The 13,071-nt window shown below is 63.3% G+C and overlaps 1 protein-coding gene across 1 annotated transcript; it reads left to right on the top strand.

Moving 5' to 3' along the window:
- Nucleotides 1-164: 164 nt before the first annotated feature.
- On the top strand, nt 165-11,796 carry MKNK2 (MAPK interacting serine/threonine kinase 2). Its single transcript, XM_065652320.1, has 14 exons — nt 165-237; nt 318-526; nt 2,604-2,685; nt 2,863-2,964; nt 3,068-3,165; nt 4,128-4,207; nt 4,646-4,719; nt 4,801-4,905; nt 5,203-5,258; nt 5,430-5,525; nt 7,375-7,569; nt 7,673-7,837; nt 7,940-7,983; nt 8,236-11,796. The coding sequence occupies exons 2-14, from the start codon at nt 479-481 to the stop codon at nt 8,501-8,503; spliced, it is 1,413 nt and encodes a 470-aa protein (XP_065508392.1). The 5' UTR covers nt 165-237; nt 318-478; the 3' UTR covers nt 8,504-11,796.
- The last annotated feature ends 1,275 nt before the right edge of the window (nt 11,797-13,071 follow it).

The raw sequence follows: 13,071 nt of genomic DNA, 5'->3' as shown, positions 1-13,071 counted from the left end.
TGTCCGCGGTGGGGACCCGAGGAGCGTATTTGTGTCCCCGGGGGGGTGTCCCGTCCCGGGCGCAGCGCGGGGGGTGGCGGGGGCGGCGCGGGGCGGCGCGGGGCGGGCCGGGGCCGCCGCTATAAAGGCGTCGGGGGCGGCGGCGCCGCGTCCCCTCCCGGCGGCGGCGCGGAGCGGAGCGGGCGGCGGTGCGGGCTGCGGTTCCACCAGCAGCGGCGGCTCTGCGGGGCCGCGCCGGTGAGCGCCGCCGGGCGGGGCGCCGGGGGCTCCGTGCGGGGCTGCGGCCGGCTGACCCGCTCCCCCACCTCTCCCCGCAGGTCTCGGCCACCCCCGGACTCCCCTCCGGCTCTGCCCGTCCCTCCGCCTCCCTTCCCCCCCCACCCGTTTTTTGTTATTTTGCTTGGTTGGTTTTTTTTTTTCGCCTCCCTCCCCATTTCTGCCAGCAACGTCGCCCCCCGCCGCACCCCCCCGCAGCAAGATGGTGCAGAAGAAATCAGAGATCGCCGGTTTCCACCGATCCTTCAAGGTAAGGGGCTGCTCCCCTCCCCGGGGCCGCGCCGGGGGGGCTCCGGTCGCTCCGGGGGTGCTCCGGGGTGCGGGGGAGGCCGGTGCGGGCCCGCGGCGGATCCCGCGCTCAGCTCCGCAGCCCCTGCCCGGGGAGGGGGGACACGAGCCGCCTCCCGCCCCCCGCGGGCCCCGACACCGAAGCGGGGAAGAGCCGGCGGTGCTGCCACCCAAACCGGGCACTGGGACCCCCCTGTCCCCCCGCCCCGCGGGTCGCGGCGCTCTCGGGGGTCGGGCGCACAGGTCACCCCCCCGGGCGGGCACTGGGATGCTGCAGCAAGGCTGTGCTCCCCCCGCTGCAGCTCCCCCGGGGGAACCCCGTGGGGTGGGTGGATGGGCTGCCCCATCCCCCTGCCGAGCTGCTCCCGTTTGCCCCTAATCTGTGAGTGGGGTGCTGGGGTGCAGCGGGCGGGGGGGCTGCAGGGGCTCCCCAGGCCCGGCCCAGGCTCTATTGTGCAACTGGCTTGTAGAGGCCAGATCCTGGCAGCACCAAGCACCCGTTCTCGTCCTGGGGCTGTGGCTGCACCCGGGGTGCCCGGGGCCCCGCCAGCCCCGTGCCCCGTCACACAGCAGCGGTCCTGGCCGCTGTCACTGTGTGAGTGTGCGGGGGGGTCAGATCCCGCCGTTCCAGCTCCCCCGAACACTCGCTCTGGTCCCGGCGTGCGGCCGAGCGGCTTCGTGGGATCTTTGTTTAGTTTGGCTCCCGGCGCTCTGAGGGATGCTGGGAGCTCACCCGAAACCTGCCCGGCTTATTTTAGCTGACACCTAATCCCGCTTTTAAGGCTTTTTGGCCGCGGTTTGGCTCCCTCCCCGCCGCCCTCCCAGGTGGCTGGGGACGGGGACAGGAGCGGGGACACCTCGGATGTGCTGATGGAGCCGGTGCACAGCGCCTGCGTCTCCCATCCCCCAAACCTTTTGTGTGCGGGTGCTGCGCAGCTGGCAGGGCCCCGTGTCCCCCATGTGCCCCGTGTCCCCCCCGGGAGGCCTCGTCCCGCCCCCGGCACAGGGACTGCGGACAGAGCTGCTTGTCCTGGGGGGGCGGCCGCCCCGACGCAGGGGCCATGGCCCACAGCTGGAGGGGGGCTGCTGGCAGCTGAACAGCAATGCTGCCCTCTGCAAATTTGGGGTTTATTTCGAGGAGGGCAAAGCTGGCAAAGCACTGGGCCGGGGTGTGTTTTGGCCCCAGGGATCTGGAGTGGTGCTGGTGGGGGGTTCTCCTGGCGCGGCCCCCCCGCACCGCAGCAGGGATCTCCCCAGAGCTGCCCTGGCTGTAAACAGGCGCTTTCTGGCTCTTTCTGGCCGCGGTGGCCGGGGTTCGCTGTTCCGTGTGCGCTGGGGCTGGCAGCCGGCCCAGCAACCGGGGCGGGTTTGGGAACGCTGCTGGGAGCCACCACCTCCACCCAAACAGATTTCGTAACCCACCGGGGATAGGGCCCTTTTGCACCCCCTTGTCCTGCAGTGGGGCGGCCGGGAGGAGTGGGGGACACAGGGTCCTTGTGTCCCCTCTGGGGCGCTGGGACTGGAGCCGCCAGGGTTTGGGGTGGGGATGGCGGCGGCTCCCACAGCCTTTGCTGGTCCGGGGCACAGGGAGGGTTTGGGGAGCTGAGCAGCTCGGGCGCACCGTGACCTTGGGGGGAGCCGGGAGGACACGGCGGCTCTGGAGCCCGTCCTGTCCTGTGGCTTCTTTTCCTCCCCCTCTCACTGAAGTTCAGGCCTGGGTGGAGATGTGGGGTTGGGTTGGTGCAGGTGGCCCCAGCCCCTCTCGTCATCCCCTGTTTGCTGGCGTGGAGACATCACCCCGCAGCACCATCCCCATCGGGTGACATGGTCAAACGCTTCCTCCTCCTCCTGCCGTGGCTCTCCCTTGGGCCTCCGCCGCGTCCCTCCGGCGGCAGCAGGACCTGGTGTCTTGTCCCAGGGGGCGGGTGAGCAGAGCCTGTGCCAAGACTACGAGTGTTCCGGGCTCCGTGTCCGCACCGTGCGGCCGGTGGCAGCTGATCCGGCAGCTGCCGTCTCACTCCTGTTCTTGGCCCCCGCAGGGACAAAACCCCTTCGACCTGGAGTTCGACCAGTCCAACCACCTGGAGCCCGTCTTCAACTTCGAGTGCCCGCCCCGTCCCGGTGAGCTGCGGGTGCCCTCCTGCGGGGCTGCGTCCCGGGGGGCTCCTCCCATCCCAGCCCCTGGATGGTGGCGCTTTGTGCTCCCCCGAAGACTTTGGGGGGCTGTGCTGGGGGTGGCGATGCTGGTCCCGTGGGCTGGATGGGGTGACTCGTGCTGGTGTTTTTGCTCCGGCACAGACATGCCTTCAAGTCAACCCATCGATATCCCTGATGCCAAGAAAAGAAACAAGAAGAAGAAGCGCTGCAGAGCCACCGACAGCTTCTCTGGCAGATTTGAAGGTGAGCGGGGCTGCCTGGGGCAGGGCTGGGTCCTCCTGGAGGCGACCAGTGGTGTCCCCCGCTGCGGCAGAGCCAGCAGCTCAGGCAGCCTCTCCCCTGCCAGATGTTTACCAGCTGCAGGAGGAGGTGCTGGGAGAAGGGGCCCACGCCAGAGTCCAGTCCTGCGTTAACCTCATCACCAACAAGGAGTACGCGGTGAAGGTAAAGCTCGTGCTGCTCAGGGCTGCAGACCCCGCTCCCTCCCACCCCTGCCTCAGTTTCCCTTTCTGCCCTCTGCATCTCCGGCTCTCCTGGCTCCCACGACCACCCAGTGTTGGCCCAGGGTGGCGGTTCCGTGGGCTGGAGGGGAAGGAGAGGGACAGAGCGCGGCAGGGCCGGGCCGTGCATGTGGCACCATCCTCTGCCACCACCCAGCTCCAGGACCTTAGTCAACCCCCTTAGCCACACTCTTCTCCCTCTCAATTAGGGCAGACAGGAGATTAAATTAACGCTTAGGATGCATCTGGGGACTCAGGGCAAGGAGGGGCATGTGGTGCCGGCAGGGTGGCCAGCTCCTGCTCACCCCGGAGGGGTCTCTGTGCCCCGGCAAGCATGTGGGTGCTGGAGGGGGTCAGGGCGAACCGGCTGCTTTTGGGGCCGGGGGTGGCGGTCCTGTGGCCCCACAGGCTCCCAGCCACGGCGCGAAGGGGCTGGGACAGGCCCTGTGTCAAAATGCAGCCAAATGCAAGGGGAGCTTGGCATCTCCTGTCACCCCAGGGGGACCTTTGGGTACCCCAGTGGGGAAACTGAGGCAGCAGGAAGGGCCGCACGGCAGTAGGTGCTGGCGGCACCACCCGGCTCTCCCGCGGTGGGGCCGTGGGGACCTCCTGCCCGCCCCGTGGCGTGTCCGCCAGGCAGCGCGTGCCAGCGCCCGGCGGGGCCGAGGGCCCGTCTGTGCCGCGGCCGCGCGGTGTCACACGGAGCCGGCCTTGGCAGCGGCCGCGGGGAGCGGCTTGGCACGGCCGCGGGAACAGCCTGTTCTGCTGCCTTAACCCCTTCGGGCCCCCCGCCGGCCTCCGCCCGGCCCTGGGGTCCCAGCGCTGCCTGGCCGGGGTGCGGTGGCCGCCAGCACTGTCCCCCCCACCCCGGTGCCTTTTCCCGAGTGCCCCCCCGTTGCGTTCCAGATCATCGAGAAGCGCCTGGGTCACATCCGCAGCAGGGTGTTCCGGGAGGTGGAGATGCTGTACCAGTGCCAGGGACACAGGTACCGCGGGGCAGCCACTGTGACCCCCCCGGCACCGTGGGGCTGACGCTTGAGACCCCCCTGGGCTGCAGCCCGGCTGCCCCCCCCTCGGCCTCACAGGGGCATCTCGGGGCTCCATTAAACCGTTTGCCATGACAACATAGGCCGAGTTGGAGGGCGCTGGGGGGGCTGAGCCAGCACTGGGGTTTCTGGAGGGAGGGAGGGAGTGAGCCAGGAGGGACTGTGAGCAATTAGGGAGCAGAGCTGAGCGCTTAAAGTCCCCTCTCCCCTCTGGAATGTGGCCGGGGGGCCCCAGCCGTGTGGTTTCAATCACTGGAAACCTTATTTTTGAGTCCCGCATGCCCCCCCGGGGACCCGTGCCCACTGGGGGTGCAGGAGGCTGCGGGGAGCCCGGGAGGTTTTTGGGGGGATGCTGGGCTGACACCACTGTCGCCGCAGGAACGTCCTGGAGCTGATCGAGTTCTTTGAGGAGGAGGAGAGGTTTTACCTGGTGTTCGAGAAGATGAGAGGAGGTGAGCACGGTGCCAGGGAACGGGGGGAGTCGGGGTGTTTGGAGCCCCCCCGAGCCCCCGCTCTGCTCTCGCCCACCCCAGGCTCCATCCTGACTCACATCCACCGGAGACGCCACTTCAACGAGCTGGAGGCCAGCGTGGTGGTGCGGGATATCGCCAGCGCCCTGCACTTTTTGCACAACAAAGGTGAGCTGGGACACCCCCAGTGCTGCCGTGCCCCCCCCGGGGTGCTGCCCCCCCATGCTGCTGCCGGCCCCGGGCGCGCAGGGTCAGGCCCAGCTGCATCACGAGGGTTTTTTGTGGTGCGGAGCCTGTTCCTCCGGTTCGACCGGGATTCGGGGCCAGCAGGAATTTTTTTTGCCCCGACGCAGGCGGTGATTTGGGTCAGGGAGGGATGGGGCCCTGTGCCACCCTTAGTCCTTTTGCCGTGGAGGTCTTGCGGGGGGGGATTTTTGCCTCCATTGTCTCTTCTCCCCCCCGCAGGAATCGCACACAGGGATCTAAAACCAGAAAATATCCTGTGCGAGAGCCCGGACCAGGTGAGTGGGGAGCAGTGGGGTGGGCGGGGGGTGCAGGTCCCCGCGGGGGATGCTGCAGCACACAGGGTGCTGTGAACATGAGATAATGGGCAGCTGGGGGGGTGAAAGCCGGGCCGAGGGTCCCCAGGGGGTGCTGGGGGGGTCACTGGCCGCTCCTTTTCACCCCTCCAGGTGTCCCCGGTGAAGATCTGCGACTTTGACCTGGGAAGCGGCATCAAACTCAATGGCGATTGCTCCCCCATTTCCACCCCAGAGCTGCTCACCCCGGTAAGCGTCCCAGCCCGGGAGGGGGCTGTTCTTGGGAGGCCAACCCGGCAGCTCCACAGGCTTTGGGGACACAGGGCTGTGTGTGGACACCCCCCTGCTCGTCGCTCCCATCACCGATGCTGCACGTCCCCCCGCCCCGCGGCGGCGGGCGCGATGCGGTTGCATAACGCGGGGGGGCCGGGGGGGCTGGCGCGGCGCCCGGGCTGCCGTGAGCCTTAGCAACAGCCAGCGCGGCGCGGGCGGCCGCACAGCCCGGCGCTGGCAGAAGTGGGTCAGGAGAGAGCCCGGGGGGGCTGGGGGCACCGTGGTTCCCCTGGCGGGGGGTGGGAGGGGGCCGGGCCCCCCCTGCTGCGGGTGCTGGCGGTGCAGACCCTGCGGGGTGGGCACCCCCAAAGCTTCTGGAGTGGCCCCCCTTGCCGGGAGCTTGTCCCACCCTCCGGGGGGGGACGCTGAGCATGGCGCCCCCAAAAGCCCCACTCCTCTTATTGGCAGCAGCAGGGCCCCCCCCGCGCAGGGTGTTGCCCTGCACCCCGCTGGTTTTTGGGGTGCTCACGTGCTGGGGAGGGCAGAGCCCGGCCAATGCAGGGTGCAAAACAGCAGAGGCGGGGGGGCCACATCACCGCGGCCCCCCGTTCCTCCGCGTTTCCCCTCCCGGGGCAGGGCCGCATGTCCGAGGTGTCCCGAGTTTCCCGGTTCTCAGCCCCGGTCCCTGCAGGGTTAAAGTTCTGCTGCAGGGTGCTGGTTGGGGTTGGGTTGGTTTGTTGGTTGGCTTTTTTTTTTTTTTCTCTTTCCTGCTGTGGCATCAGCTGCTGGAGCTGTCGAGAGGCCTCTCCTCTCGTTAGGAGGCCTCTCGTTAGGGGTGATTATCTGCTGGCTGCAGCTTTTTTTTTTTCTTTTTTTTTCCTCTCCCCACGTCACGAGGCCCGTGTGGGCTGCGGGTCACGTGCGCTGGAAAGGCCCAGAGTCCCCGGGCGCTGGGGGACGGGGGGACGCGGCTCCGGGCCTGCGTCAGCCTGAGCGGCACCGGCACCGGCAGGGAGCGGGCAGGGGAATGGGCAGGGGAATGGGCAGGGGAATGGGCAGGGAGCGGGCAGGGCAGGGAGCGGGCAGGGCAGGGGAGCGGGCAGGGCAGGCTCATCCCCGCCGCCTGCCCGTGGTGTTTTTTGGCCGCTCCCAGGCGATGGGGCGGCCGCTGCCCCGGTGAACCGGTTGGGTGATGGGTGTGGGGTGTGGGTCTGTGCTGCCTGGGAGGGGGTTGCACCCCTTTAGAGTCAAAGAATCATTTTGGTTGGAAGAGACCCTCAAGTTCATCAAGTCCTGCCGTTCCCCACCCCTGGCACTGCCCCGTGTCCTGAGAACCTCATCTCCGTCTGTCCAACCCCTCCAGGGATGGTGACTCCAGCACTGCCCTGGGCAGCCTGTTCCAATGCCCCACAGCCCTTTGGGGAAGAAATTGTTCCCAGGATCCAACCTCAACCTCCCCTGGCGCAACTTGAGGCCGTTTTCTCTTTAGGCTTATTTTTCGGGGGTGGCAGCCCCCCGTTGGGTGACCCCTGGAGCGGCAGGTCTGTGACACCCCCTGCATAGTGGGGGCTGGTGGGAACCATAGAACATCCTGAGTTGGGAGGGACCCACAAGGATCATCGAGTCCAACTTCTGTCCCTGCATAGGACAACCCCAAAATTCACACCCATCATGGGGTGATCTGCCCAGGAAACAGCTGTATCTACACCCTCATTTTGGGGAGGTGCAGCTCTGTATCTCCAGCAGGACTCCCTTGACCCCCACGGTTCTTTCCCCCACCCTTTGGGGTCCCCCCACCAAGCTGACCCCCCGCCTCTCCCCGCAGTGCGGCTCCGCCGAGTACATGGCCCCGGAGGTGGTGGAAGCCTTCAACGAGGAGGCGTCCATCTATGACAAGCGCTGCGACCTGTGGAGCCTGGGCGTCATCCTGTACATCATGCTGAGCGGGTACCCCCCCTTCGTGGGCCACTGCGGCTCCGACTGCGGCTGGGACCGGGGCGAGGCGTGTCACACCTGCCAGGTGCGCGGGGACCCCGGCCTCGCCGACCCCCCGCGCTGGTTTGGCAGCACTGCTCCTAGCCCAGCCTTTTTTTATTTTTATTTTTATTTTTTTTCTCCCCCAGAACATGCTGTTCGAGAGTATCCAGGAGGGGAAGTATGAGTTTCCCGACAAGGACTGGGCGCACATCTCCTTCGGAGCCAAGGACCTCATTTCCAAGCTGCTGGTGAGAGATGCCAAGAAGCGGCTCAGCGCAGCCCAGGTCCTGGAGCACCCCTGGGTGCAGGGGGTGAGTGCTGTGCCCCCCCCTCCACCCTCTGCTCCAAAAGCCGGGGCGGGGGGACACCCCGCTGCGGGGTGCCCGGCTCTGACCGGCTGTGTTTCCTTGCAGTGTGCCCCAGATAACACCCTGCCAACCCCCATCATCCTGCAGAGGTGAGCACGGGTGGCTCTGGGATGGGGGGGACACATCCCATGCCCCCAAATCTCACTCCTCTCCCCTCTTGCTGCTTTTTGGGGGCTCTGCTGCTGCGGCAGTTGCAGCACAAAATTCAAGTTCAAGCTGTGGTTTTGGTGCCTGATGGGTCTGGCGCGGTGTGCATGTAAAGGGGGACACCCCGATATCTGACCCCAACCTCCCTGCAGCCCCCCACCCCCCACACTAAGCCCCTTTCCCCCCCGCCGCAGGAACAGCAGTGCCAAAGAGCTCACCTCCTTCGCCGCCGAGGCCATCGCCGTCAACCGCCAGCTGACGCGGCGCGACGAGGATGAGGAGGAGGAGGCGGAGGAGGAAGCACGACCCATCATCATCAAAGCTACCTCACGGGCCATGCAGCTCTCCCCGCCCTCCGAGTCCAAGCTGGCCAAGCGGCGGCAGAAGAGCAGCCTGGCCAAGGCGGTGGCCGCCGGGCAGCACCTGGTGGCCCCGCTGGTCCTGGTGGCCGACCAAGCCTGAGCTGTGCCCTCGGACCTGCTGTACCCATGTCCCGCTCCTCTTTCTTTCGTTCTTTCCCCCCGGCCCCCCTGAGATCCCCTCCGTTTCTGGCTGGAGACAAGATCAGGACTCGTCCCTGTGGCTGGTTTCCAAGGTTTTGCTGATCTTGTAGGTCTGGGGGTGGGAGGGTTTGTTTAAGATCTTTTTTTTTTTTTTTAAAAGGTATTAAATAGAGCATGAGGTTGCTTCACCCAGGGCACACTCAAGGACATCTGACAGACACACGGACTTTTGTTTCCTGACTCTTGGTTTCTCCTCTGACATGTTTTCCCTCCTCCCTGACACCAAAGGACTCTTTGTATCCGCGGCTGCTTTGACGATTTCAGCTCATTTCATACTGTGAACAAAGGACCCTCGGTCGCGTTTTCAACAATGGGAGTCGCGTTTTAACCTCCTCTCTCCCCTTGGAGCTGCAGGTCTTTCTCTGATGTTGGGGTAGATCCCGCAAAAGCCCCTTCCCGGGGGTCCGGGAGGCACCTTCTGGGCGCGGGGAGCCCCTCCGTCCCACATTTGGGGGTGTCCCCGGCTGCGCTTTGGGGGGACACGGTGGGCGTCGTGCAGGGAACTGCTCGGGCTGGGGGGAGATGGTGCCAGCGAGGGAGCAGCGCCCCGTCCCACCCTTTCTCCTCGGCTGCCCACTTCCAGAATAAGCTATTCACCCCCGTTTTTTTATTTTCTTTTCTTTTCTTTTTCTTTTTTATTATTATTGTTGGTTTTAAACTGCTAGCTGTGCTTCTCTCCAGGGCATGGAGAAACGTCTTCCTTTCCTCCCGTGCTCCGACCGGCAGCTCCCCGGGGGTCAGGTCAGAGCCGGGGGGTGCACAAGCATTGGGGGGCCGTGGTGTTGCGCCCCTGTTTTTTGGGGGGGTCACCAGTGTCTGCGCCCTCACACCCTCAAGGAGGGCTGAGGTCTGCGGGGTGGCCGGAGCAGCCAAAAAGTCCCTTCGGGAATAGCGGGCTGCTCCGTGGAAAGGGAAGGACCCCCCCTTGAAGAGTGTTGGGAGCTGTAGAAGGGTGGTGTGACCTGGCGTGGCTTCGGGCTGGCCCTGGGGCTGGCGGCACGAGAGTTTGGGGGCGCAGAGGGTGCTGGTGGGCGAGCAGCCGGGCTGGCGGCAGCACCCAAGGGACACGGTGTGGGGAGCACCCTGGGGATGGGGGGCGAAGGTTTGGGGTCAGGGCAGTGCGTGGTGCGACAGGTGTCTGGGTGTGATGTTCACGCGTGTGCGTCCGTGTTCACGCGTGTGCCCGCGTGCCTGTGCCCTTTCCTCGGCGTTGGCTTTGGGGAAGGGAGGGAGCGCAGGGAGGATTCGGGATGCTGAATTGCGACGAGGCTCTTGGCTGGTTTCTGGCGTGGATCTGGGCAAGTGGTGCCTCAGCCCCCCCAAAACACCCCCTGCACCCCGCAAACCTCCACTCCCCACTGCAGGTTGTGCCACCCGCTGCCGTCCCCCTGTCCCCCCGGTCATTAGTGATCTCCTCTCCCTCCCAGCTCAATGCTTTGGCTTTATGTTTTGAAAAAGCAGCCTCGACCCATGGTGTGCACAGGTGAAGCTTTGGGAGCTTTGAGCTGGGAAGAGGCTTCCCGGGGTCTTCAGCTGAAGACAGTCACTGTCTCCAAAAAAAAAAAAAGTTCTCCTTTTTATTTTTAAGACTGCTGACAGCAATACTATGCAATATGTGTTGGTTTTTGTTTCAGGGAGGTGTGTGTGAGTTATCTCGGGAGATGATGATCTCGGGTGTTGCTGGAGTTTGGGGCAGGGACTGTGTTTTCTCCCCCTTCCTGACCCTTCTGAGCAGCACCGGTGGGTTGGGGAGGGCGGCTCCCCCCCAAAAACCGCCTCACGCTTGCGGTCCGCCCCTGGTCCCACCGCGCGGGTGGGCAGGAGCAGCGAGGGGAGACCCCCTGTGCAGGCACCTCGACACCCCAGAGAGGGCTCCTTTAAAGGAAAAAGACAAACGAAAAAATCCATCTTGATTGTACATTGTTACTTTTTATAGCTTATTTTGTTTTATCAGTTGTAGATAATTCCTTGTTGTCTTATATTAAGAAATACTTGAATGATGTACAGTACGCGATGCCTTGAGCTGGTATTGTGGACGCTGTTGTTGACGCTGCACGCCGCAGCCTTTTGTTTTTAAACAGAATCATGGGAAGGGGACGGCGGGGGGGATGTCTCTGAATCTTTTTTTGTCCCCCCCATGCTTTTGTTGGCAAATGGAGTTTCTCCCTTTTCCCATGCGTAAGACCTATCTCTTATATATGTATAAAACCAGGCTTTTCTGAAGGCTGGCGTGCGGCCGGGTGACCGGTGCTGTGCAGGAGCTCGTCACCGTGGGCGCTTGGTCGTGGGTGTCGGTACCGAGGGGACGGAGGCGCCGGGGAGCACCCGAGCTCCTTGCTGGGGATTCTGCCCAGGCTTGGCTTTGCATTTCGGCTCGGGGGGGTTTGGTTTGACCGTGGACCCGGCACTTGTGTGGGGACCGGTGCTCCGGAGCGGGGGCTGTGTGTTTTAGGGGAGCCTTAAATGCCCCTCGAGCTGGGGGTCGGCTCCAAAACACCTCCAGCCCCGTGTTGGGCACCCGGGGGTGTCTCGGTGGCACAGGGACGTGCTCGTGCCAGGCTCAGATGTCCCCTCTCCCCGGGGGGGTTTCCAGACAGATGCTCCCCGACCCGCAACCACGCAGGTCTGCGCCCAGCTCAACCCTCTCGCCAACACCCTTCGTCCTCCTCTTCCTCTTTTGAAGCCTTTCCCCCCCATAGAGCATCTGTCTTGGAAACCAACTTCAAAAAGAATATTTTTTTTTTTTTAAAGCTGGAAATTTTAAGCATTTTGGCTTCCTCTCCTTTCCCCCTCGCCCTTCCTTCAGCCGACTAACTCGACTTAGAACTGGTTAGAAACGTTTACTGTGAAGCTAACCTCTTTTTTATCGAAACAGGAGAAGCTTTCTCCACTTTACAATTGATGAAGACTGCCAAAGCTGGTTCGACATGAGTCGTGTTAGTTGGTTTGTACAACAGCGGCCTCTGCTTGGGGGCTGGCTGGAAAATAAAAATGGAGAAAAAAAAAAAAAAAAAAGAACAAAAAACCACAAAAAATTTTAAAAAAAAGAAAAACACACAAAAACAAGCACTTTACTGTATGTACCAGGTGAACTGATACAGCTGAATTGAAGTTTTCCTTTATAACAATTGTTGATGCCAGAATTTTGTATTCTGTTTTGTAAGAATTTAATAAAAATGCATTGAGACCTTCCGTGGTCGGCGTCTGGCTGCGAGGGGCGATTTGGGCAGGGGCTGTGGGGCGAGCGAACCCCTGGGGCTGCCCCCCCAGTTCCCAGCAGCCCGGTGCTGGTCCCCAGGGGTGGCGGGGGCCGCGTTGGGGTGACGGACGCGGGCTGGCAGCGGCTCAGCTCCTGACTCATTTTTCCCAGCGGGGTGGTGTGATCGGCCGAATCCCCAGGGGGTCACGGTGCAGAACGGTGCTCTCTGCCAACTCCAAACAGCGGCACAGAGGCCGCTGGCTGCCCTGCCGCCCCTCGGACCCCCCCGGGCCACTGTCCACCCCCCCATACCTGTCAGGTTGTGGAGGGGGAAACTGAGGCAAGAGGAATGTGTTGAGATGCTGGGGAGTGTTGTGGTCAGGATGGGGAGAAGGACTGCAAGAGCCCTGCTGTGCTTCTGTGGGCAGGGAAGAACTTGCTGAATTTTTTTTTTTTTTTTTTTAAATGTATTTTAATTTTTAAGGTATTTTCTGCCCTGGTAAATTTCCCAGCCCTACTGCCATGCTGAGGGACAGAGCTGTGAGCCCTCTGGATGCTGTTGCTGTGGCTGGTGGGGACACCCCACTGCTGCTGCTGTCCCGGCAGGCCCCCGGTTTTTGGGATGGGGCTCCAAGCTCTGACAGGGACCAGCAGCTGCTGCTCCGGGCTCTGAGCAGAGGAAGCCCTGCAGCAACTCGCTGCCAAGAAATCCGTGTTTGCTGCTTGGAAAACGGTGCAGCTGCTTCCTGCAGGAGCTGGATCCGGCCAGGCAGTGTCCCCTCCGGGATGGTCCATGGTGGGACCAGAGCCAAGGTCCCCTGGGATGAGGAGGAGCGTGTCCCATCCCGCTGTGCTGTTCCTGCACTTGTAGCGCACTTATCCCAGCAGAAGAGCCTATTTTGGGGTGATGCTCAAGCACCAGTGCAGGTTATTTTAACCCAGCATTGGGTTATTTTCAGAGCTGCCCTTCTCTGCACGTGCTCTGAGATGGTTTCCAACTGCCGAGCGCGTTCTGGGGGTGGTGAAGCCAGGGTGGGGGGAAAGAAGGACCACGTGGAGAAATTTTAGAGAGATTAGAACCTAAACCACTACGTGCCCAGAATCCACTCAGCACCTTGGAAGGTAGAACGTCTGCAGGGTAGACCATGAACAGAGGACAAGAGAGGAAAGGTTTCTGGAGTAGACAGGTGAGACAATGGGCAGGAGGGGAAGGAAAGGAGAGCTGAGAGCTGGATGCTCCTAAAATATCCAGGGTTGTGATATAGAAC

The sequence above is a fragment of the Caloenas nicobarica genome, chromosome 27, assembly GCF_036013445.1.
Source record: "Caloenas nicobarica isolate bCalNic1 chromosome 27, bCalNic1.hap1, whole genome shotgun sequence".
Classification (NCBI taxonomy): domain Eukaryota; kingdom Metazoa; phylum Chordata; class Aves; order Columbiformes; family Columbidae; genus Caloenas; species Caloenas nicobarica.
Note: the sequence above shows the minus strand (reverse complement) of the source record. Positions and strands in the feature narration are given on the sequence as shown.

Coding starts and splice junctions, on each gene's coding strand:
- MKNK2 (XM_065652320.1), top strand. CDS start 479: ATGGTGCAGAAGAAATCAGAGATCGCCGGTTTCCACCGATCCTTCAAG. Junction 3,166..4,127: donor ACAAGGAGTACGCGGTGAAG/GTAAAGCTCGTG, acceptor GTTGCGTTCCAG/ATCATCGAGAAGCGCCTGGG. Junction 4,208..4,645: donor TACCAGTGCCAGGGACACAG/GTACCGCGGGGC, acceptor CTGTCGCCGCAG/GAACGTCCTGGAGCTGATCG.